At 41.8% G+C, this 24,524-nt stretch overlaps 2 protein-coding genes across 25 annotated transcripts in view; one reads left to right on the top strand and one right to left on the bottom strand.

Moving 5' to 3' along the window:
* PRICKLE1 (prickle planar cell polarity protein 1) overlaps positions 1-18,252 on the top strand; it is a 100,985-nt gene extending 82,733 nt beyond the window's left edge. For all 8 annotated transcript variants that reach the window (XM_053252691.1, XM_053252692.1, XM_053252687.1 and 5 more), the window contains 7 exons: positions 1,309-1,493; positions 2,609-2,722; positions 5,131-5,268; positions 5,671-5,874; positions 8,016-8,202; positions 14,946-15,809; positions 16,407-18,252. In XM_053252691.1, coding sequence (XP_053108666.1) covers positions 1,374-1,493; positions 2,609-2,722; positions 5,131-5,268; positions 5,671-5,874; positions 8,016-8,202; positions 14,946-15,809; positions 16,407-17,251 — 2,472 coding nt within the window. In that variant the 5' untranslated portion in view covers positions 1,309-1,373 and the 3' untranslated portion in view covers positions 17,252-18,252. The remainder of the gene's footprint in view (positions 1-1,308; positions 1,494-2,608; positions 2,723-5,130; positions 5,269-5,670; positions 5,875-8,015; positions 8,203-14,945; positions 15,810-16,406) is intronic.
* The window catches only part of PPHLN1 (periphilin 1), a 116,027-nt gene continuing 109,569 nt past the window's right edge, over positions 18,067-24,524 (bottom strand). For all 17 annotated transcript variants that reach the window (XM_053252700.1, XM_053252702.1, XM_053252705.1 and 14 more), the window contains one exon: positions 18,067-20,481. In XM_053252700.1, coding sequence (XP_053108675.1) covers positions 20,290-20,481 — 192 coding nt within the window. In that variant the 3' untranslated portion in view covers positions 18,067-20,289. The remainder of the gene's footprint in view (positions 20,482-24,524) is intronic.

Genomic DNA, 24,524 nt, shown 5'->3' with positions numbered 1-24,524 from the left:
TGTCTCATCTTTTATAGCAATTTACATATTATAAGAAGTGTATCTTGCTCTCGGAGGAATCCATTGGAGCTCTTTAAAGATACAAAAGTACATAATTTAACAGAGTAAGTTTAGGCTCTTTATGAAGCATGTTCTTTGGAAATCAGTGAGATTTAGAGGATGACAGCCACTAACCCACTTGACTAATTCTTTTTGCCACAACTATCAGTCTTGGCCTTTCATCCCATCCGGTCCATCTAGAAGTGACTTTTATAGAACTCTGCTAGTAAGAGCAGGATTACTGAATAACTTTGGTAGAATACAGGAGGGGTTTACTATTGCCTTCTCCCGTGCCGTAAGAGATTATGCCTTTCAGCATCTTTCTGTATCGCTGCTGCCAGATATAGGAGTTTTCCATAGTCTCTAGGAAACATACCAATAGTGATTCAAACCGGAAACCTTCTGGTTATTAGTCAAGCATTTCCCCGCTGCACCACTTAAGGTCCTGATGCTAGTAGGATTAGCATAGCCAAGTAATTTGTTCTAGAAGAAATATCAATCACAGTTGCTGTTTTCCTGAACCAATATGCAATTTTCCTGAACTATAACCAAATAGTTGCTGTTTTCCTGAACCAACAGTTCTGAGTTCACACACAGAAATCAAAAGTTTTGGAACAACTAAATAGAAATTCTTTGATATCTCCCATACAGTCTTTTCTTATGTTTGTATATTCATGGTAATATAGTTATATAAGCCTCTTTCCCCCCCATCATATTTTTGTTTCGTTTGAAGATCTTGTTTGTTGCTTTTGTGTGTTAACAACAAAAAATATTTATATATTGCTTTTCAACAAAGGTTTCCAAAGCTGTTTACATAGAGAAATAATATGGCTCCCTGTCCCCAAAGGGTTCACAATCTAAAAAGAAACATAAGAGACACCAGCAACAGTCACTGGAAGTACTGTGCTGCGGGTGGATAGGGCAGTTACTCTCCCCCTGCTAAATAAAGAGAATCACCACGTCAAAAAGGTGCCTTTTTCCCCAGTTAGTAGGGGTCTCTAACTGGTCTTTAAGTCTTTAATCACACTCCATTTCTAATATTTAATAACATTAGTGTTTGAGAAGCAAGTTCTTTTCTTAATCCCTGTATTGTTAATAGAGCGATATATCTTCATTCATTCATTTATTTATATCTATGTAAACCATTTTGGGAACTTTAGTTGAAAAGCGTTTAGTTGAAAATAGTTGAAAATCATATTCGTATATCTTTACTTTAAAAATAAAAATCATACTTTTTATTGTACATGAAATTTGAAACTCTTCTTTCAGAACTCCTAATTGATGAACCACAATTGAATAATTGACAATTCCACACTGACGTGTACCTTTTGGAAATGGAGCCAAAAGTTGGCAGTCTTACATTTGGCTTCCAGAGAAGCTCAACATCTGATGATGACTCTGGCTGTGCCTTGGAAGAATATGCCTGGGTCCCTCCAGGTCTTAGACTTGAACAGGTAAGAACCAATAACATATTTTTCAAGATTTGGAGCCAGTTATTCTGAGTCTCTGTTGACCTTGTTAAAAGAAACTTTTAAATCAATAGAACTTCTGTTTTCTGGCCCACTAAAGAACAATTAATAATCAACTCTGGGGTCTTTTTCTTTTTAGTCAAATATATTTTCTAGTGTCTGTATGATCATTCTGTTCTCATTATTTGTTTTAGAAAGCATAGTAAACTTCGAGCTCCTAAATATTTTTAACTATAGATTACACTATTAGTTTAATCTGTGCACTAGTAAGCATGAAATACTGTCTCGTGAGCCAATGTAGCACAATAGGAAATATCCCTTTTAGATATAAAAAGCAGCTTGGAATAGAAGCATCTCTTTTGTCCAGTCAAAAGCAGCATGTTTGCCAATAGCTTATTTTAGGCCTTGAAGCAAGCTGGAAACAGCAGAAAACAGTCAATCTGTTGCTAGTTCAAAGAAATTTGTGCTGTATTGGGGTTGTCCTTGTTTTTAAAACTTGCCCAGTACAATTTAAATAGGCTGGTCTAAAAGCAAGTTTCATTTGAAGCATAATTTGGAGGGGGAGGGTAAAAAAAAAAGGTAGTGAATTTCTACTTGCATCATTTGGAGATATAGTTCTAACCTTTTCACAAGATGATACAGTCATCCAAAAGTTCCTACTTTCACATTGGAACAATGAACCTGGTCAGCAAGACATGATATACAATTCAGAGAGCAAATCATGCTTATTGATTTAACAGTTTTCTGGACAGCTTCACACATTGTGATGAAATGCAGAAAGAAATGTGGAATTTTAACAGACTTGCTGACTGTCCCTGAAGGCGATAGAAGTTAGATGTGCATAGTTTATGACTCTCCTAATTGTCACTGCAAATTGCATTCCTGAAGAGCAGTTCAACAACTAGGTGCTAGCTATCTCTCAATCCAGTTCTGCTGTGTCAACTCATTTGAGCATCCTTTTAAGAATGCAGACTTTGCCATAGATCTGCAGTTGACAATTTAATTTCCTTTGTAAACAAATTCTAAGATAAAGTGGTAGATGAAGGATTATTAACAAAGGATATATGACTTGTTATGTGTATTTCTGGTCTTCAATTCAGGTGCAGCTGTACTTTGCTTGTTTGTCAGAGGAGAAGGTCCCTTATGTTAACAGTCCTGGAGAGAAACATCGAATTAAACAGCTTCTGTATCAGCTACCACCCCATGATAATGAGGTAGATATCATCATGCATTCTTTGCCCTGCTGAGTCTGGGCAGAGAGCCTAACTTCTTGGTGTATACAACAAGCCCAAGGAGAGGAGAGCTGGTCTTGTGGTAGCAAGCATGACTTGTCCCCATATCTAAGCAGGGTCTGCTCTGGTTGTGTATGAATGGGAGACTTGATGTGTAAGTACTGCAAGATATTCCCCCCAGGGGATGAAGCTGCTCTGGGAAGAGCAGAAGGTTTCAAGTTTCCTCTTCCATGGCTTCTCCAAGATAGGGCTGAGAGAGATTCCTGCCTGCAACCTTGGAGAAGCCGCTGCCAGTCTGTGAAGACAATACTGAATTAGATGGACCTATGGTCTGACACAATATATGGCAGCTTCTTATTTTCCTAAGCCCATGATTTTTCAAATTATGACAATAATTCCCAAACTCTTAGGTTACAATAAAACTGCTAGTGTGTTGCAAGAAACTATTTTAAAAATATTTTTCTTGTACTTCAATGTACCCAGACAGAAGAATCTGCCTCCACTGCATCGGTATGATTCCCTGATCTGGCCTATCCGCTTCTGTTAGAGGGGGCAGTTTGGTAGCATTTCTGCCTCAGGTGTATTTGATCCACAGTCACAGCAGAATTATGTGCACTCTGAGGAGGAGGTGGACTAAGAATATTGGCCCGCACATTATGCAGCCTAACATGGGCAGTGCTGATCCTAGTGAATTGCTGGCAGTCTTGTACTTTTGCTGCTGATCAAGCAACACATTTTCGATCTAGTGTGTTTGGAATGTGGGCATGCTGTTGAGTATTTGTGCTCATGCACAGAAGTGCAATACTGCTGGCACTTTGCTAGGAGCCCACAATAATATTGGTCAATTGGCACCACCCACATTAGGTTGTGTAACATGTAGGCCACCGAAACATACCACAAGGGATGGGCTTCTCTGAGGCAGATAACATTTATCCTTACACTTTGAAACCAAACGCTTTTAGGTGTAAGAGTAAAGTAAGCCTCTAGTGGTGGTGGGGTTTTTTTTGCGGGGGAGGGTCTAGATTGTACCACAAGCTGCACAAGTGCTTTCTTCTTATCTGCCTCTGGAAAACATTTGACTTACAGCATCTGATAATACAAAAGTTCAGTGTAAACTTGCGAGAAATTGAGTTTGGTCTACAGCGGTTGGGTCTGTAATCTTTCTTCCCTAGGAACTACTGTCAGAGTTTGGGTCTAGCACTATCTGGCCTGTCTTCATGGTGTGCATACTAAAGCTATTGTGCTAACTGTACAATAATTTAGTATTGTATAGATATAACCTATACCATGATCACTTTCCATATCTACAACCTCAGAAAATATTGATGAAAACATTAAACTGACTCCTCATCAGCCATTAACTCTCAATACATTAGGACTAGGAGCTGAGATTGAGCATCAGTGCCAAAGACCCCACGCACACATGCAGTTACCCAGAAATCAGAAAAAATAGCATTTGCATATGAAGTAAGATCCAAGTTAAGAATAGGGACTCCTGTCTTTGTTGCTTACTCCTGTTTTTTTTACCATGGACAGCCACAGTAGTAAGTAACACATGCACACCAGATATATATTGCAACATTTTTGCATGTCCATACTTGTTCAAATTTATCTTTTAAAACTTGGAACTTAAGAACAGCCCTGCTGGATCAGGCGCAAGGCCTATCCAGTCCAGCATCCTGTTTCACACAGTGGCCCACCAGATGCTTCTGGAGAGCCCACAGGCAAGAGGTGTTGCTCCCCTGCAACTGGTATTCAGAGGCATCATGGCCCTGAGGCTGGAGGTGGTCCAAGCCACCAGACTGTGGTGATAGTAGCCATTGATATACCTGTCCTCCATGAATTTGTCTAAGCCCCTTTTAAAAGCCATCCAAGCTGGTGGCTATCACCACATCCCATGGCAAAGAATTCCATAGATTAGTTATGCGCTGTGAGAAAAAGTACTTCCTCTTGATGGTCCTAAATTTCCTGACCTTCAGTTTTATGGGATAACCCCTGGTTCTAGTGGTGTGTGTGTGTGTGTGTGTGTGTGTGTGTGAGAGAGAGAGAGAGAGAGAGAGAGAGAGAGAGAAATTTCTCTCTGTCCATTCTCTCCACTTGATGCATAATTTTATACACCTCAATCATGTCTCCCCTTAATCGTCTCTTTTCCAAAGTAAAGAGCCTCAGGTGCTGTAGTGTAGCCTCATAGGGAATGTGCTCCAGGAACTGTGTGCTTAAAATGTGTTAATCTTAATCTGTAATTTGTAAAAGTTAATGCATAGAGGTCACAAAAAGCAATGCAAGAATCCAAAGGAGAACTTTGTGCACCCGCTCTGTGTGTGTGTGTGTGTGTGTGTTCGTTCTGATAATAGCATAACTTATAAAGTTGGTATTCTGTTTCACTGAAGGTGAGATATTGCCAATCTTTAAGTGAAGAAGAGAAAAAGGAACTTCAGATATTTAGCTCGCAACGTAAGAAGGAGGCACTGGGACGTGGCACAGTCAAATTACTCTCGAGGGCAGTAATTCATGCACTTTGTGAACAGGTAAGACTCTTATGAGCCGAAGGGAATTAATATTGGAACTGTGTAATGCTTAACTAAATCATCCAGGGTATTGAGAACTACATTAGAACAAAAGTTGGCAGTCTAAAGCTTGTAGGGGAGGGGGTGACTCATAATTAATAGAAACATTTACGTAAGAAGTATGACACTCAACTGTTTAAATGGGAAATAGTAAAATAATATCTACCTGCCTACATTTATTAAATACCATGCTTTCTTAAAGAGTATGGAAATCTTTTCTAAAATATTGAGCCAGGAATATTGTATATATTGAAAAATATAGAAAAGCAAGGTAGTGGGGTAATAGGGCTTGAATTTGACTGTGTAAAAGAGGATATATATCTATTTGTTTAATATAACCCATTCTGAACTTTTTGTTTTCAGTGTGGTACAAAGATAAATGGAGGTGAAGTTGCAGTGTTTGCCTCAAGAGCTGGGCCTGGTGTGTGCTGGCACCCATCCTGTTTTGTGTGTTCTACATGCAACGAACTTCTTGTTGATTTAATCTATTTCTATCAAGATGGAAAAATTCATTGTGGTAGACACCATGCTGAATTACTCAAGCCACGTTGTTCAGCATGTGATGAGGTATTAGTCTTGCTTTCCAGAATATTTAAGCTAGAGATGGAAATGAATTTTGTGTTCCTTGTTCAGATAGGCAGCTAAGTTCCTGAAGACACGTGACTTCTCACACATTGAGGCTATTCACAAGAGCGTGCAAAACCAGGCTAAGGGAGCCCAGCCGGGTTTTGCACGCTCGTGTGAACCACCGGGATCGAGATCAATCCTGGTGGCTACATGGCAGCAAACCCCCCTGTAAAGCCTCCTAGTTAAACAAGGTTAAGGGAGTGAGCATTCCCTCACCCTTGTTTTTTAAATTGTGTGTCTCACTCGGGAGTGGGAGGGGGTATCTCAGTAAAGCACCATGTACTCGTGCGGTGCATTATTTGGGCTATGGGGGGTGGGGTGGGGTGCCTCACGGCGGTGCTTCCCTGCACCCAACCCCTAGAGCTACTGGGCAAGCTGCCACTGGGAAACCCGCTCTCCCCACAGACCACTGAGCAGCTCTTCTAAGTGATTGTAAGAAGAGCCCCATTAACTAATACAATTATAGAATGGTCTGTATGATATGGAAGGAGACACTCTTCCCTCTGAGCTGCGTGCATGTGCACAAAGTGCAACCCCCTGCCACCACGCAGCAATCACAAACAGCTGCTCACTTCAGTCTCATACTCGCTGCTGCTGGGAAGTGTCCCCCCTCTGCTCTTTTACTGCCACAAATATTCCTTTGCCCGGTCTTCCCAGTGGCGCTTCTTCCACAACTGCTGCTCCGGAGTCTGCCCTCTTGCTGCTGCCACTGCTCCCTCCACCACTACTCCCCTGCCTCTGTGGCTGCTGCTCCCATCTCGAGCCCCCCCCCCCGTGGCAAGATTGGGGGAATACCTCTCTCCTCTGCAATGTCAGAGCCCACATATAGCAGGGCCCTGATCGGCTTGCTTTCTCTTCTAAAAACATTTGGGTGGGGGGTGTTCCCTCTAAGGCATACGCATGTTTTTTTATGTCCGCTCAGTTAATTTTGGATCCCGCTCAGGTTGAACCAGAAAGGTCCCACTCTGAATGCATGTGGCATACACTGTCTTGATACTGCCCCCCAGAAAAAAAAACTCATTCTGCAGACAGATGGAAAAAAATTAGAGAGAACACTGGTGGGGGGTGCATTTTCAGCAGAGGACCAAAGAGGAGTTATTCCCCTGAACTTGCTGTGGCAAAAGCCCACATGGCAATTGGGAAGGGGAGCGGGGGTGACTCAGGACAGGAGCAGCAGCCGGTGGCAGCAAAAGGGCAGACTCGGGAGCAGCAGCTGCAGAGGAGGTGGCACAGGGAGGACTGGAGAACTTAAAGAGCAAGATTGGGCCCCAACTTGGGAAGGAAAGCAGTGTAGCGAGCGGGACCGTGTGTGTGGAAGACGATGTGTGTTGGTGGGGGGAGGTAAAAAATTATTTCCTGGTATATCTATATGTGTGTGTGAGAGAGAGCGGGGGGGGGGGGGGGAGGGACTTACGTGTGCCCAGAACAAAACTCTCTTCTCTCACTGATGGTAAGAATTAGATTGAACACTGGAAGGAGAGCTGGTCTTGTGGTAGAAAGTATGAATTGTCCCCTTGGCTAAGAGAGGGCTTGCCCTGGTTTGCATTTGAATGGGAGATGGGAGCACTGTAAGATATTTCCCTTAGGGGATGGGGCTGCTCAGGGAAGAGCACCTGCATGTTTGCAGAAGGTTCCAAGTTCTCTCCCTGACATCACCAGATAGGGCTGAGAGAGACTCCTGCTTGTAACTTTGGAGAAGCTGCTGTCAGTCTGTGTAGACAGTACTGAACTAGAAGGACCAATGGTCTGACTTGGAAGAAGGCAGCCTCCTATGTTCTCTACCACAGGGGAGGGGCTGCATCTTGGTGGGAGAGCACATGCTTTGCATGGAAGAAATCCATGCTGTTTCTGGCATCTCCAGTTGGTGCTGGGATACCTCTGAATGAATTCCTAGAGAGCCACTGCTCTCAATGCAGACAAAAGTGAGCTCGGTGGACCAATGGCCTGACTTCGAATAGAGCAGCTTCATAGCTTTAGTAAACTGAACAAATAGGTTACCTTGCAAGACTACTTTCCGCTTAAATGCAGTAGCTGGCACTTGTAGCTTGAAGTTTTGCTTAATTTTTTCCTCTCCCCTTTAGATTATTTTTGCTGATGAATGCACAGAAGCAGAAGGCCGCCATTGGCACATGAAGCATTTTTGTTGCCTCGAGTGTGAAACCATCCTTGGTGGACAAAGATACATTATGAAGGATGGACGCCCATTCTGTTGTGGCTGTTTTGAGAGTCTCTATGCAGAATATTGTGAGACTTGTGGGGAACACATAGGTAAATTCTGAATTTTAAAGAGTGCTTATACTGCCAACTAGTCTACAAGCTCAAGATAACACACAATTTTAGTTTCATATATAGCAAGATTGTCTAACACGGAATACTCCACTATAATCAATACTGTTTGCTACAGAGCCAAAAATACATATAGCATGTAATCAACCAAACAAACTTATTGCCACCAGTGACTAATTCCAGGAACTAGCTAGTCTTTATACTGCCATATTACATTTTATTGACGGTATGAAAATAGCAACTATTAGTGTTTTATTCTGCTGTTTTATTGTGGCATAAATGTCTGTGGGTGAGAGTCTACTTAAGCAGGTGTGTGAGAGAGAAACATGCAACATTCCATCACCTGCACATCTTCCAGTGTCTAGAACAATTTATCTGGTTTGCTGCTTTATTGTGGCATGAATGTTTGTAGATATTAGTCCACAAGCCAGTGATCACTATTTTTCGATCAGGAGTCCACTTTGGCAAAGAACCTACAACCTGAGAGCAGTTTTAAGAACATAAGAACTGCTGGATCAGGCCCAAGGCCCATCTAGTCCAGCATCCTGTTTCACACAGTGGCACACCAGATGCCACTGGAAGCCTACAGGCAGGAGTTGAGGGCATACCCTTTCTCCTGCTGTTACTCCCCTGCAACTGGTACTCAAATGCATCCTGCCATTGAGGCTGGAGGTGGCCTATAGCCCTCCGACTAGTAGCCACTGATAGACCTCTCCTCCATGAAGTTATCCAAACCCCTCTTAAAGTCATCCAGGTTGTTGGCTGTCACCACATCCTGTGGCAGAGAATTCCACAAGTGGATTATGCATTGTGTGAAAAAATACTTCCATTTGCTGATCCTAAATTTCCCAGCAATCAATTTCATGGGATGACCCCTGGTTCTAGTGTTATGTGAGAAGGAGAAGAATCTCTCTTTATTCACTTTCTCCACACAATGCATGGTTTTATAGACCTATATCATGTCTCCCCGTAGTCATCTTTTTTCTAAACCAAATAGCCCCAGGTGTTGTAGCCCTGCCTCATAAGAAAGGTGCTCTAGGCCCCTGATCATCTTGGTTGCCCTCTTCTGCACCTTTTCCAGTTCTACAATATCCTTTTTTAGATGTGGTGACCAGAATTGTACACAGTACTCTCCATTTATACCTACCCTCTGTTTCCTGTCCTTCAACCAGTTAGCAATCCACACATGTACTTGTCCCCTTATTCCATGACTGCTAAGTTTTCTCAGGAGTCTTTGATGAGGAACTTTGTCAAAAGTTTTTTTGGAAGTCTAGGTATACTATGTCAGCTGGATCACCTTGATCCACACACTTGTTGACACTCTCAAAGAACTCCAAAAGGTTTGTGAGGCAAGATTTACCTTTGCAGAAGCCATGCTGGTTCTCTCCCAGTAGGGCCTGTTGTTCTATGTGCTTTACAATTTTATCTTTGAGGATGCTTTCCATCAATTTGTCTGGAACGGACGTTAAGCTAACCAGCCTGTAATTTCCCGGATTGCCCCTGGATCCCTTTTTGAAAATCAGTGTTACATTTGCTACTTTCCAGTCTTCCGGTACAGAGTGTGATTGCAGGGATAAATTATACTAGCTGACCCCGCGCAGAGCATCTGTATGGTAGTGCACTCAGCCTTTGGCCTCCCATCCGGAGACTTCGCTTGCCCGTCGTCCCCCACTTGCCGCTTGCCCTTTTGTGTCCACCCCCATCCACTCACCTGGCAGCTGTGGCCATCCAGCCCACCCACCTGCTACTTGCCCATTCATCCTGGCCTCCATAACTGCCCTGACTCTCTCCCCCTTCAGGCCCAGCTTGTTCTGCCGCACCCCCACTCCCCTCTGGCTGGCCGCCTTCTCACGCCGGTGCAGCTTTGCCCGCTGGCAGCCGCCCAAAGCCTGGAACCCTCATGAGTGGTGCCGCAATTCTCGCGAGAGTTCTGCCATGCATCCCCACATATCCCAAGCGGCTTGTCTACAAGAATTAATTATATAGATAGATAGATATTTTAGCAAGGAGGTCATCAATTTCACATCTGTGTTCTTTTAGGACTTTTGGATGGATGCCATCCGGCCCTGGCGATTTGCTAATTTTCAGTTTTTCCAGACAGTTTAGAACATCATATCTTGTCACCTCTATCTGACTCAGTTCTTTAGCCTCCATCCCCAAAAAGCCTTTTTCAGGAACAAGTATATGCTCAGTATCCTCTGCCGTGAAGACGGACGCAAAGAATTCATTTAGCTTCTCTGCAACCTCCATATCCTCCTTAATAATCCCTTTCATTCCCTCATTGTCTAATGGTCCAACTGCCTCCCTGGCAGGTTTCCTGCTTCTGATGTATTTAAATAAGTTTTTGTTATACCCCTTGATGCTTTTAGCTAAATGTTCCTCAAACTCTCTTTTTGCCTCCCTTATTGTCACCTTGAATTTCTTTTGCCAGAGTTTGTGATCCTTTCTGTTCTCCTTATTTGGTCAGGCCTTCCATTTTCGGAAGGAAGTCTTCCCTTTTAGGCCTTCCTTGATGTTACCTGTGAGCCATGCTGGCATCCTCCTGGATTTAGTGGTACCTTGCCTCCTTTTGGGTATACATTCTAACTGGGCTGCTAGTATTGTGGTTTTGAGTAAACTCCATGCACTCTGGAGCGAAGTGACTCTCCTGATTTTCCTTTTCAGCTTTATTTTCACCATACTCATTTCGGAAAATTTTCCTCTTCTGAAATTCAAAGTGTCTGTGTTAGACTTCTTTGGTGATGCTCTCCCCACATGTATGCTGAATTTGATCGCACTATGGTCATTGTTCCCTAAATGGTCTGCGACACTGACATTCCGCACCAGGCCCTGGGTGCCACTCAGGATTAAGTCCAAGGCCGCCTTCTCTCTGGTTGGTTCCAAGACTAACTGTTCTAGGGCACAGTCATTCAGCATATCTAGAAATTTGACCTCTTTGTCAAATTTACCCATTAAAACTGAATTTACCCAGTCTATTTGTGGGTAATTGAAGTCACCCATTATTATTGCTCTGCCTCTCCTTGAAGCCTCCCTGATTTCCTCCTGCAACTCCCAGTCCCTATCAGCATTTTGATCCAGAAGGCGATAGCATGTTCCCAATAGCACATTTCCTTTCAGGCCTTGTATTGTCACCCACAGGGTTTCTGCGGGGGACTCCGGTCCACCTAGGTTTTCTACTTTGTTAGATTCTATTCCTTTAACATACAGTACTACTCCACCTCCAAGGCGCCCCTCCCTGTCCTTTCTATTGAGCTTATATCCAGGGTTTCTCACTGTTCCAGCACGTTTCTGTTATGCCCACTATATCTATTACTGTGTTGGCAACCAAGCTCTCCAGCTCACCCATCTTGGCTTGGAGGTTTCTGGCATTGGCATATAAACACCTATATGCCGAATCTCTTCCCTGCTGTCTGCTATCTTTCTTTTGACTTTGTGTGTTATTTGCCAGGGCTAGCCCTGGCAAATAACACACACACACACACACATACTAGGACTTATCCCTTAAAGAGAAACCAGCCCTTCAAAATCTCCCCTCCTCCTGTTAGTTTAAAGTGGGGGGGGAAGGCTAGATGTTGTTGATTGCTCACCTCCTGAAGCTGCTCTTGCTCTTCCCACTAGGCTTCAAACTTTTCAGAGTTTTGCAATATGCTGAATCTGCACCATATTGCACTTAATGAGAGAGGGCTCTGGAAGAGAGATGAAGCCCTCTCTTAAGAGCTATAGAAGGAATGCACCAGGATGGGCTACGTTTCCCAGGACTCTGTGCAACCTTTGAAGATGGAGCAGAGTATCAAGAGGGCTTTGTTTTCCTTAAAGGAGTCCTCTGGTGCTGGTCAAAACACAGCATGGCATGGTTAGAATGATCATCTCTGCCTGGTGCCAGGGACACTGTGCATAGTATTTAGCTGCAGCTGAAGCTTCACACATGCCAAATAGTCAGGGAGCTGCACTTAGGGTTGTTGGGGGCTGCCTCTTGGCCTTCAGGCCTTACAATGAAGAACACTGAGTTAAGCAGATGTATGGCATTCAGTGGTGTGTGTGTGTGTGTGTGTGTGTGTGTGTGTGTGTAGAAGCCATTCATTTGTACAGCTTCCAGGATGCCATATTCTGCTGTCTACATGAGATGAGTAGTCACTATACAAGAGGAAGTATATGAACACAGATCTCTCTCTCTCTCTCTCTCTCTCTCTCGCACATGCAAAAGTTCGGGCCCATAGCCAGCCTAAAGGTTTAGGGGTAGTTGCCAAAAAGAGTTGAGGAGCCAGTCCTACATGGAAGCAACATCATTTTACTATGTGGAAGCAACTCCATGCTTCTCTGAGGGAGGGTAGGATGCCTCTTTGCCTTAAGGAGGCAAATATTAGACCTCTTTTTGAAGAAGCCTGCATTTGATCCTTCAGAGTTAAGCAACTATAGGCCTGTCTCTAAACTTCTGTGGTTGGGCAAGGTAATTGAGAGTGTGGTGGCCTCACACCTTCAGGCCGTCTTGGATGAAACTGATTATCTAAACCCATTTCAGACTAGCTCTCAGGTAGGCTACGGGGTAGAGACTGCCTTGGTCAGCCGAATGCATGATCTCCAACTGGCAATTGACAGGGGAAGTGTGATTCTGTTGGTCTTTTTGGACCTCTTAGCGGCTTTCAATACTATCAACCATAGTATCCTTCTGGAGCATCTGAGGGGATTGGGGGTGGGGGAGGCACCCTTGGGGACTGTTCTTCAAAATCTGAACTTCAGTATGGTGTCCCTCAGCGTTCCATATTGTCTCTGATATAACATCTACATGAAACCACTGGGAGAGATCATCAGGAGATTTGCTGAAGGGTGCTATCAGTATGCTGATGACACCCAAATCTTTTTCTCCATGTCAACATCATCAGGAGAAGGTATAATCTGTTTTGTTGTAAACCGCCCAGAGCCTTGCATTTTGGGCTGTATACAAATATGTTAAATAAAATACAAATTTGAAACTATTTGGGGGGAAAAATAGGGAGGGCCAGAGTTAAATGGGGAACAGGCATAAAAATATCAAATACATCATTATTCCAATTAAGTGCCTTTAGGGATGGGTCCGAACCGGTCCGGAGGCCATTCTAAAGGCCTCCAGACTGTCCGGACCTGGCCGGTTCGGTTCGGTTGGGTTCCTTTAAGGGCGGGGGAGGGTTTACTTACCCCTCCCGCTGCTTTTCCCCCTCCAGCGCTTGTATTATTTGTAGTAATTGGGGCAGCAGGATACCTCCCTGCCGCCCCTTCTCCCTCTTGAGTGCAAAAGGCTTGCCGGAGCCTTTTGCGCACACGCATGTCGCGCGCAAGCTTCATGTCCCCCTGATGTGCGCACGTCAGGGAGACGTGAAGCTCGTGCGCGACGTGCCTTTTGGCCCTAATAGGTGGCATGTAGAGTTCTCCTGGGACAAAATACCTTCCTAACTCCCTGCTGAAGTTCTCAGCTCCTGAAAAGCTGCTGCTGGGGGATTTTCAGCGATAGCACAGGGTGCAGTGTGGGCATCTTCAGGGACAGGGAGAAAACTGGACACCACAAGTGGAGTGGTGCCATTGCTAGTAAATTCCCTTTTCGCTAAATACAAATCAAGCACCAAATTTCCAATTGCTATTTTTTGTTTGTTTGTTTTAAAAATCTCAACATGGTTAAAATGAGATCTCATCACAAACATGCACAAAGTTTTCTAAAAAATGACTTAATGACTCTCTCTCTCATGCACGTTCCATTATCTACCAATCAAATATGGGCATTCATTTCAGTTTCTTCTCTTTTTTTGTGGGGGGAGGAATTTCTGGCCTTTCAGTTTCTGCTTCGTAAACCTGTTTTTTACATGTAATGACACAGGCTGGATAGTAGGGTGGTGGTTTCATGGTGGGCATGGGCCAATGCAGAAGATCAGTTAAGACAGAGATACAATATAAGTGAAGTATAAAAGCAGTGGGCGGAGGGCAGGCATTATTCAGTACACAGCTTCCTGTATTACCCTACATCTTGCCACAGAAAAACTGTCATGGCTTCTGGACATAAGAGCCTCCCTGTCTGGGAATATTTTGAAGAAATGTCTTCCCTGGGTAAAAAGGAAAGTGTGTCAAGTGTGAGCAATCCAACAAGGAGATGCAGGGCAGCTTGCCACAGGTCATGAATAAAACTATCCATTTCATTAAAGGTATTCTAAATGGTTTCCTAAATTAGTAAAAAATGAAATTATCTAAAACGTTACATGAAGGATACTTTCCTAAATGTTGTAAATGCTCCGAACTGTAAATTAACATGTTTTAGTAATCAGCTCTATATTCTTGTTTAAGAAATATGTGAAGACACATCAGTGGGAAATCAATCCACTCAGGTTTTAAGAAAGCTTCTGTAGGGAGGAGGGGGTGGAACATGCTTGAACTGGCCCATGTTGCACCAGGAGTACTCCTGGATATAGCCACTGTTTAAATGCTTTTCTGTGTACTGGGTGTGCCAGTGTGTGTATAGATATTTATTTACACTTACACACACTCCTACCGTGAGGATAATTGTCCATCTGAGGAAGCAGGGTCTGGTAATCAAAAAGCTTGTCACAAGTTTTAAGGTGCCATAACCCCTTGACATCAGTGACCTACAAGGGATTTTGGATTGTTCTTACAGTTCATTAAAAGAAAACAAATCCTAAATCATTAATGTATTTTAGATAAAATGAAGTACAAACATACAAAATCTATTTATTTTTTTTAAACAGGGGTTGATCATGCTCAGATGACTTATGATGGACAACACTGGCATGCCACAGAAACTTGCTTTTCCTGCGCTCACTGCAAAGTTTCCTTACTTGGCTGTCCTTTCCTTCCCAAGCAAGGACAGATTTATTGCTCCAAGTCATGCAGTATGGGAGAGGATGTTCATGCCTCAGACTCTTCTGATTCTGCTTTCCAGTCTGCCCGTTCAAGGGACTCCAGGAGGAGTGTCCGTATGGGAAAAAGCAGCCGGTCAGCAGACCAGTGCAGGCAGTCTCTCCTCCTGTCCCCGGCCCTGAGCTACAAATTTCCTGGCTTTTCAAGCACTGCTGATGATACGCTTTCCCGGAAAATGGATGATTTAAGCCTTTCAAGGCAAGGAATGAGCTTTGTTGATGAAGATCTCTGGAAAGGAAGGGGAGAGCAGGAAATGCCTGACGATCCAGAAGAGTGGGCTGAGCATGAAGACTATATGACTCAGCTGCTCCTAAAGTTTGGTGATAAAGGGCTCTTTCAGCAGCCAGTGGAAGTAGATATTCGATCAAGTGAACAGTGGATTTCTGAGAACATGATTAAAGGGAGGTCAGAGTTGAAGAAAAATAGTCAAAGCCTAGCAAGCAAGAAATACCAGTCAGATATGTATTGGGCACAGTCCCAAGATGGCCTAGGGGACTCTGCATATGGTAGCCACCCAGGGCCTGCTAGTAGCAGGAAGATCCAGGAGCTGGACATGGAACATGGCACACCTAGATATAAATGTGACCAAAAGCAATGGTATGGAGACTCGCTAGAGTGTCTGTCGGACCTGAAACAGCAAGAGCAGTGTGTTCGAGATTCAATGGATTCTCTGGCCTTGTCTAATATCACAGGTAAGAGAAACAGAAGAAAACTCAATCTTAAGTAAACTCAGAGCATAAGTGTAGTCTGGTTTTGCAGTTAATTCTTGTGCTACCGTAATTACTCCTTAATGGTATTCTGCAAGACATTGCACAGAGTGAATCCGTACAAGAATCATCCCATTTCATGTTAAGAACTTGAGGCTGTATCATACCTCAGTGGGACTTAGATACATGTTGGTGGTCCCCCTTTCCCTTGCTAATCAGTTTAGCAGTTTAGGATAGAAGTAGAAAACCAGTTTCATGCACAGGATGAAATTGTGTTTACAGCTGTTGCCTCTTCCCCTTGCTGTTCCTGAAAGAAGAACAGTTTAAACCAGGGGTTCTCAAACTTGGCCATTGTGGCTGAGTATGATAGTACCTATGGTACTAATGAGAAGAATGCAAAACCAAAGTTGAGAACTTCTTCCTATGGTTTGTAAGAGGTCATTTGGCTTTAGTCTTTTCACTATAACCAAATCTTTCAGTTATATTGGTTTCTTAGAACTTTATTATGCCTTTCTTCTGTTGTTGTTTGTGCTTTAATTCCACTTACATGAATCACTAACATCTCATGACAATTCTTCTCAGGTGCCTCAGTGGATGGAGAAGTCAAACCAAGACCACCTTTGTATTCCTTGCAAACATATCAAGAGCTGGAAGTAGAGGATTGTGAGAAAATGAGCAACATGGGGACTCTTAATTCCTCTATGCTTCACAGGAGCACAGAGTCTCTAAAAAGTTTAAGTTCAGAATTATGTCAAAGTAAAACAGTGCCAGAAGAAAAGCCAATACACATACCGGTGCTCAGAAGGTCCAAATCTCAGACTAGACCTCAGCAAGTTAAGTTTTCAGATGATGTCATTGATAATGGCAATTATGAGAACCTTGACATTCGTCAGCCTCCTATGAGTGAACGGACTCGTAGGCGTGTGTATCAGTTAGAAGACCATGGAAAGAGACAGCAACATCGTCGCAGACGGAGTAGAAAATCTCGGTCAGATAATGCACTGCACTTAGCTGCAGAAAGAAAATCTTCACCAAAGGAGAGACTTCATTTTTATTCTCCTCCTCCGGATTATGACACGTTACTTCAAAATAAAAGTCCTCATGCAATTCGGGCATTTACTCCAAACCCCTACAGCCAGTATACTCGTATTACTTCTGACTATGCAATGGAAAACCAGCGAGACCAGTTTTTTGGATTATTTGGTGAGGAGGAAGACTCTTGGTGTTCAACTTCATCGTCCTCCGATTCTGAAGAGGAAGGATACTTCTTAGGACAGCCAATTCCGCAGCCTCGCTCAGTGAGATATCCCTACTATACAGATCTTTGTAGTCCAACTACTGAACTCTCTAGTTCTCAGTTTGGGCAAAGGGCAACAAAGTCCAAGAAGCGAAAAGCACACAAAGGCAAAAACTGTATAATTTCTTAAGCTTGCCTAGTAACTATGAATGCTGTGCCTACACTGTTTAAATGTGTTATAGATAAATGGCAAAATAACTTGGTAAGATGATAAAATGCATAGTGTTGGCAATGACCTCTGAAAGCTCTGGTTTTAGGAGGGCTGTAACAACATGAGCAAATAGAAAATAAATTTTATAATGCTGCATAGATATGGTCTTAAGGGGGCATGCCTGCAATTGGACAAATTAAGTTCAGGCAGTGATTTTTGTGTGTGGTTTGTTTTTTTGCAAAATGGTGCTAAAAATCAAAATGACAGCCTCTCCATCGTGTTATAGTGTCAGATGCCTATTTAAATAAGACACAAAATGTGGCTTTTTTGCACCCCAATGCAATATCCTATAGCTGTATCACTATAGCTTAACCAAGAATTATTTGCTTCTATGCAGGTCAACTAGTGTTTAAGACTCATCCAATTTGACTAGTCCCCTTGATTTTGACCAAGTGAGAATATAGCTATTTCCATTCAGACAAAATCAATTTAGTAGGAAACGTATTTTCTGAGGCATGTGGCATAAGCAGCAGTTTATGAAGTTAACTGCATTGTCAGTGGGCCTGCTTATATTAAAAATGGTTGCAAAAGCATATTTAAGAATTCTGTCTATTTGAAACGCTATCCCAGGTTTCAAATGTAGAATGAGCAGCAATTGGATCCAACTGATATTTATAATGTACTATTTCCTAGTTGAAACTGTATTCATAACTTAACAGTGCAAATAGTGTACATATTGTAAAGTTAAGATTTAACAGACTTATTTTTTATATCCCTGAATTGCAAGACATCTGTTAATACAAAAGTAGTTTTATTTGAGGGTTTAACATCAGCTTAAGTCAGGCAAGAGTTTGTTAAATGTTCACAAGTTTATAGTAGTGAAATGTTTAAATATTTGACAGTAAAGCTCTGTATGCATGGTGGAGCTATGTAAATACTGTTTAAGCTATGATCCTTAACATTAAAGGAATTATTTATGGGTCAAGAAAACTGTGTAAATGCACACGCGCGCATGTGTGCGCACACACACACACAGGCAAATCCAACAAAACCTTTCTACTTCAAATCCAGTACACAAGTTTGTCTGCCAAGTAGGATTTCCTTCTCACTGATTTTCAAATAAATACTGATAAGATTTAATCTTTCAAGAACAAAATCCTTTGTGAGAAGATGGCTAGGTCCAGGATGCTAGTATAAAGCCTAGCCTTAAAATATGGGACTCGTATGTAACTGCCCAAGAATGGGATTTTGTGTGTGGTCTTTAACTGTACCATCCAAAAAAACCAAGGCATGTAGGGCAGTACCCAATCTTAAATTATTCATGATTTAATCTAGAAACTGCCTACTGTCTAAAGGTGAATGAAAGGATGTGTCATATCTCTGCAATATGGTCACACAAACAACTATTCACAAATTCTAAATGCAGCCACACCTGACATTTTTAAATAGTACTGTCAGTATCATGGCTTGTTTATAAGCCCTATGGAATTTGCCTTTTTACTGTCAGTTTTCATTTGAGCTTATTCACAAATACCGGCTCACTAGGTAAAATTAGGATTGCTTTATGCTTGCTTTCCTTAAAATCTTAACCACTTTTGACCTTAATGAATACACAACTGAGAAACTGTACTGGAGCTTTTGGTGGTTTTGTTTCTTAGTATCATCCAAACATGGTTTGGAGAAACAGACCTACACACGGCAGTGACTGTTTGCTTTGTTTTATAAAACAGGTTTACAGAACATTGAAGCATAAGCATGTTAACACATATAGCTCAACACTCCATAAGTACCTTATACAATGGGTAGTATCCACACAAGTATTTGCAAAAATGGAATATTTCTGCTTTTACAAGGATGATTTCTCTCCCCACCCACCAAAAACCTTGAGAGGGTAAGCAAAGGTTGCCGCTCTCCCCAGCCTGCACAAACAGAATGTTCACACAAATATTAGCTTGGATGTTCCCCATTATATGTGAACTTACCTCAGGGCAAATAATTGGAGCCCCTCTAGCAATTTAGAAGAAGACAGACATGTTTTAATGTTGCGTCTGGTTTTATCCCAAAGAGCCTGGCCAGAGGTGAGGGGGGCAGAAGGATAGCTCTTATCTTCCCCCAGGTGCCTTACTACTTAGCCACACACAGCCAGGGAAAAATAACTATAATAGCATTTCTACAGTGCTAAGCTACATAGTTATCTTGTTGCTTATAAAAGTTGTTGCCTTAAAAAGAGTTCTTATACAAACATGAAACATTTTTACAAATACTGAAATTGAAATGAAAAAATGAACATTCCAGAATAGTCTACATTTTCTTCCACTATACTGCTTCTAGGATTAAAAATACAAATAAAAGGGTCAAATACTGCTCATGGCAGAGACAAGTTAACTAACTGTACAGGATCTTGATCAATGAAATATAAATTCTCAAACTGATTTACAAATTTTGTTTAATTACAGGTCATTTCAAAAAGCACTACCACTAAAATAAAACAAGGTTAAACCATTACAATGTTTCAACAATGGTTTACTCAAAGTTGCAATGCAACTTCAAATAAAGACTACACACATGTAAACATACATATAAATACATACATTTGCACAGTGACTATTGCATATCCATTTCTGCAATAAGCATTAACACTACTAAACTAAATATGGACTGCCAGGTCTATATGCAGATTGTGGCATGTTTCTGTAATTAGGCATATTCAATTGTGCTTAAATTGTTCCCACTCATGTGAGTCTGGATCCAGTCACTGTCTTTTTTCCACTCTAAAGTCAAATGGAATGTACTGAAACACAAAGATGACCATAACAGTGCTTCAAAATACAATTTTGCCTTTAATTAAATGAATAGCTAAAATGGTCACCCTGGCAGAGGAACTGCCATATCATAAACAAGTTCCAAATGTTTATCTGAAAGGAGAAAATTCTGCAATATAGATGTTGGTGGAAAATCACTAGTTTTCATTACATTTAAATAAGCAGTATTTACATATTAATAATCCAGACTTGATTTTAGGAGTCTCCAAATTCTTGACTGGCACTATCATATTCTGCAATGAAGTGTTTAAGTTCCTCAATACATCTCTCACCAATCTCATGCAGGTTTTGTCTCAAGGAAAACTGGATGGGTTTTTCCAGCGAAGGATCTTTTTCAATCAGCATCTTCACTACAGCACCAAAGGTTTCACAATCTTGTCTATAGACCTAAAGACACAATTTTTAGCATGGAATGAAATATTTATGTACACACAGCATATCTGCTTCAAACAGAAGGGTGAGATTGAAAGGCAAGGAGGCTGGCTGGAACTATGGAATCTATCACAGCTTCTTGAAAATGGAGATGCTAGGATTAGCAGAGGTAAGGGACAGAGTTTGCCCACAGGAATTGTGTCAAAACCCACAACTTCTTGTCTATTTCAGGCCCACATCTCATCCCTTGCAGTTAACAAATTTGGCATATGTTGTAATTTAGGTGTACACAAATGTACTCTGTTGTAACGCAAGCTGAAAGAAGATGCCCTTAGATGAACAACAGGTTAATCTAGATAGGGTCTCAAGGGGAACCTGAATTATTACGTATATGAACAAGAAATGCAAATTTCATATATGGCTCTGAACTAATTGCAGCCAGATAAAATACTTCACTTATGTGATGTAAGTATTTTTGGAAGGGTGGTATATAAAACAAATGAATGAATGAAAGAAAAATAAGTGAGTATATTAAAAAAACCCTTCAAAATTAATGTGCTTTACTATATTTATCTATCTAATTTGTACACTGCCTCAAACTTTCGTCTCTACATATAGGCCTGTGTAGCAGCCTGATGCTGGAGATGTTAAGAGACCAAATACATACCTGTAATCTTAGTATTATACTATAGTTGTGTGGCTGGGTTTTTTTAGCCAAATGCCAATAGCCATTTCCTCAGCAAGAAAGCTCAGGAGAGTAATTACTGTGGCATTAGCTGACAGAGATAGTTGAATAGTACTTTAACTTTCCTTCTACTTGTGGCCACACTCACAGACTACCTGATGTTAGCTAGAGAGGGATATTACTATTCCTTTTAGCAACTTGGAAGTCTTTGGAGTCTTCCAGGTTAAACAAAGTCTGGTTAATTGAAATTTCCAATTAAAAATGATAATCCCAATCTTTAGGGAATACCAGTTCAACACAATATTAAAGCTGCAAACAAGCTTTGCTTTTCTGAAAAGAATTACACTAACAACTAAAACAAGAACATGATGATTAAAACAAGGCTATTTTTAATCTTGATCATGGCTGAACTGTAGAAGGACAAGCCATTCAAAACATTAATTCACAACCATATTTACAACCCCTATTACAATAGCCCAGCTGAATGTGTTATTAAGCTTTTTTCCCCATCAGAAGGAAAATAATGCATATTATCATTATCATCATGCAGCACAACTTGTATGTGTTTCACCAGCATTGTTCTACTGGTGTCCTAAGTAGATTACAATTAAGGCTACAATGCAAAAATCCTCTTCTACATGCTAAAACAGCTGTTTTCCTTTCACAAAAACCTTGAATGAAGAAAACCCAGCTGTAAAAAAAGATCTGTACCACATTCTGATGGTAGACCACAGAAGTCCATTTCACACAGTTAATTGCACATCCATCATGGGAAAGGGTTTGTATATGCAAACCACACAAATAGCATTTTTAGCTTTCTTTCCAGTAGGCTTATGAGATCACCCGGCATTCTGTTTGTCAGTGTGGTATGTCCCACCCCCACTTTCAACTTTGCAATGCCTGTACCAATATGAACCAAATCCGGTACAGTTGTAGAAACACAGTGATACCTCAACAGCGTAGTTTGATGCCACCCACCCCAATTCAAGATGGCAGCTATGTAAACATTTGAGGTGCAAGTGGGCAAACCAAATTTACTACAGCTTGCTACAGCTGTAGGGATACACAGGAATGCCCCCATGGCATAGTTTGATGTTATCCACCCCAATTCAAGATGGTGGACATAAACATCTGAGGCGCAAATGGGCTAATGTGGACTATCTAATCAATTTGAACCAAATAAGGTACAGTTGTAGTGAGTGACACACAGGGACATCTCAATAGTGTAGCTTGTGATGTCACCCATCCTGATTCAAGATGGCGGACACAAACTTTTGAGGTGCAAGTGGGCTAACTTGTGAACCTCCTCACTGATTTGAACCAAATTTGCTACAGCTGTATGTACACATAGGGATGCCCCAATGTGTAGTTTATTATGTCATCCACCCCAATCTAAGATGGTGACACGTGTGAACCTTTGCATCGCAAGAGATCTAACTTGTGGACCTCGATTTGTACCAAATTTAGTCCAGTTGCAGACATAGTGAAAGGAAAATAGGCAAATTAGTTCTTACTAGAACAACTTGTTCTTCCATGGCAGTGGTCTAGTTAAGGGGAAGGCAGACTTCTGGCTTGTGGGATTTTTTTTTTAAGCATTGGGCAGTGCCACTTACAAAATGGCAGTAGGCAGACAGTGGAAGACAGAAAAAACACTATTCATAACATGCAATCGCTGTGCTTTCTAAATCAAAGTGAACTAACCAAAATGCCTGTCAAAAATGATGGGAAGAAACATGGGTCCCAAGATCCTTTCCAGCAACAAACAAACAACACAATGCTACAGGGGAGGTTGGGTTTTTCCTCTCTCCATAAGGAACAATAAAATTTCAGGATGTGTGTCGGGAGGCCGTGTGAGAGATTTTAATATAAGATTGCGAAACTTCCATAAACAAATGATCAAGGGAGTCAGTGGAACACACTTCATTTATAAAGGTGACTGGCTCTCCTAGGGGCAAGTTCCACGGGTTTCAGAGAGACTTAACTTCCATGTGTTTCAGAGAGACTTAACTTCCACTATTTTAACTTGGAGTCGTGAACTTGCTGTATGAAACCAACTCTCTCTAATCTAACATTAACAACTGTTAATATGAGGGGAATGTGGAGGGATGGAGTACACAGCCATTCTTAGACTGTTAAATGTCCTCACATTCTAGCAGTATTGAATAAAAAGTATGTTTATTTCTTCAGGACAAGGAATGTGCAGTGTTAATCCTGTATTGCTGGCAGCTGTTCATTTTCTGTGGGCATGTGCGCGAGAGAGATTTTCCCCTTGTGGGCAGCTGTATTCCTCAATGTGGTTTTTAGTGTTAGTGATGCAATTGTAAGAGGCTCCAGTAGATGTTCCAAAAAGGGAAAGCAGGTGATGTCAAAAATATAACATTCTCTATCTGAATGTATGGAAATGGGCTGGAGGAGAGCATGAAGCATCCACTACTCCTCTGCTGAAGATGACAAAGGTTTGAGATTTTGATCATATGTCACGGGATGGAATAGATGACAATTCTGATTTTTCAAATCCCTTGAATGACAGAAGGTAAGAGAAAGAATCGTGTTTGGGGCATAAGCAAAGTCACTAGTCACTAGTAGTTGCTCATGAGAACTTATTTTTTAATTTTATTTAACATATTATTTTTTAATTTTATTTAACATATTTGTATACTGCCCACTACTGAAGTTTCTAGGCATTTTACAGCAATAAAATAAAGAAATTTTAACAATTAAAGCATATTAAAATATAAAATTAAAATACCCATTAAAACTACCCAATAGCCAAAAAGCTTGGCTGAAGAGATTCATCTTCAGTTGTTTCCTTTAAGTCAACAGGGATGGAGCAGCTCTTATCTCAGCAGGAAGTGCATTCCACCGTTCTGGGGCAACTAAAGAGAAGGCTCTTCTTTGAGTCGTAGGTGTCTCCCTCAGATGAACCTGCCCTCAGTGTACTGATAACACCCTACACCAAATCCCCTGATGATACCATACAAAAGCTCTTGCTTCATAGAGCAGCAGTCTCCAAGTAACACCTTCTGAACTCTATCTGAGAAGTATGAGCAGAACCACTGCAAAGCAGTGTCCCCTACACCCAGTCCCTCTCAGGCGACCCACAAGGATACCATAGTCGATGGTATCAAAAGTCGCTGAGAGATCAAAAATAACTAGGAGTGTGCACGGTTCGGTCCGGACACAATGTAAAAGACCGCCGGACCGGTTCAGAGGACTGGTGGTCCAGAGGTTTGGGAGGGCGGGGGCATGTAACTTTAAGGGGGTGGTGGTAGTACTTAACCCCCCCCGGCCGCTCTTCCCCCTCCGGCGCTGGTGCGTTTTAAAATCTTCCTGGGGCGGCAGAGTTCCTCCCTGCCGCCCCTGCCCCCGTCGT

This window comes from Hemicordylus capensis, chromosome 5, assembly GCF_027244095.1.
Source record: "Hemicordylus capensis ecotype Gifberg chromosome 5, rHemCap1.1.pri, whole genome shotgun sequence".
Taxonomy (NCBI): Eukaryota; Metazoa; Chordata; class Lepidosauria; order Squamata; family Cordylidae; genus Hemicordylus; species Hemicordylus capensis.
The sequence above is the reverse complement of the archived record's forward strand: the minus strand, read 5'-3'. Positions and strand labels throughout refer to the sequence as shown.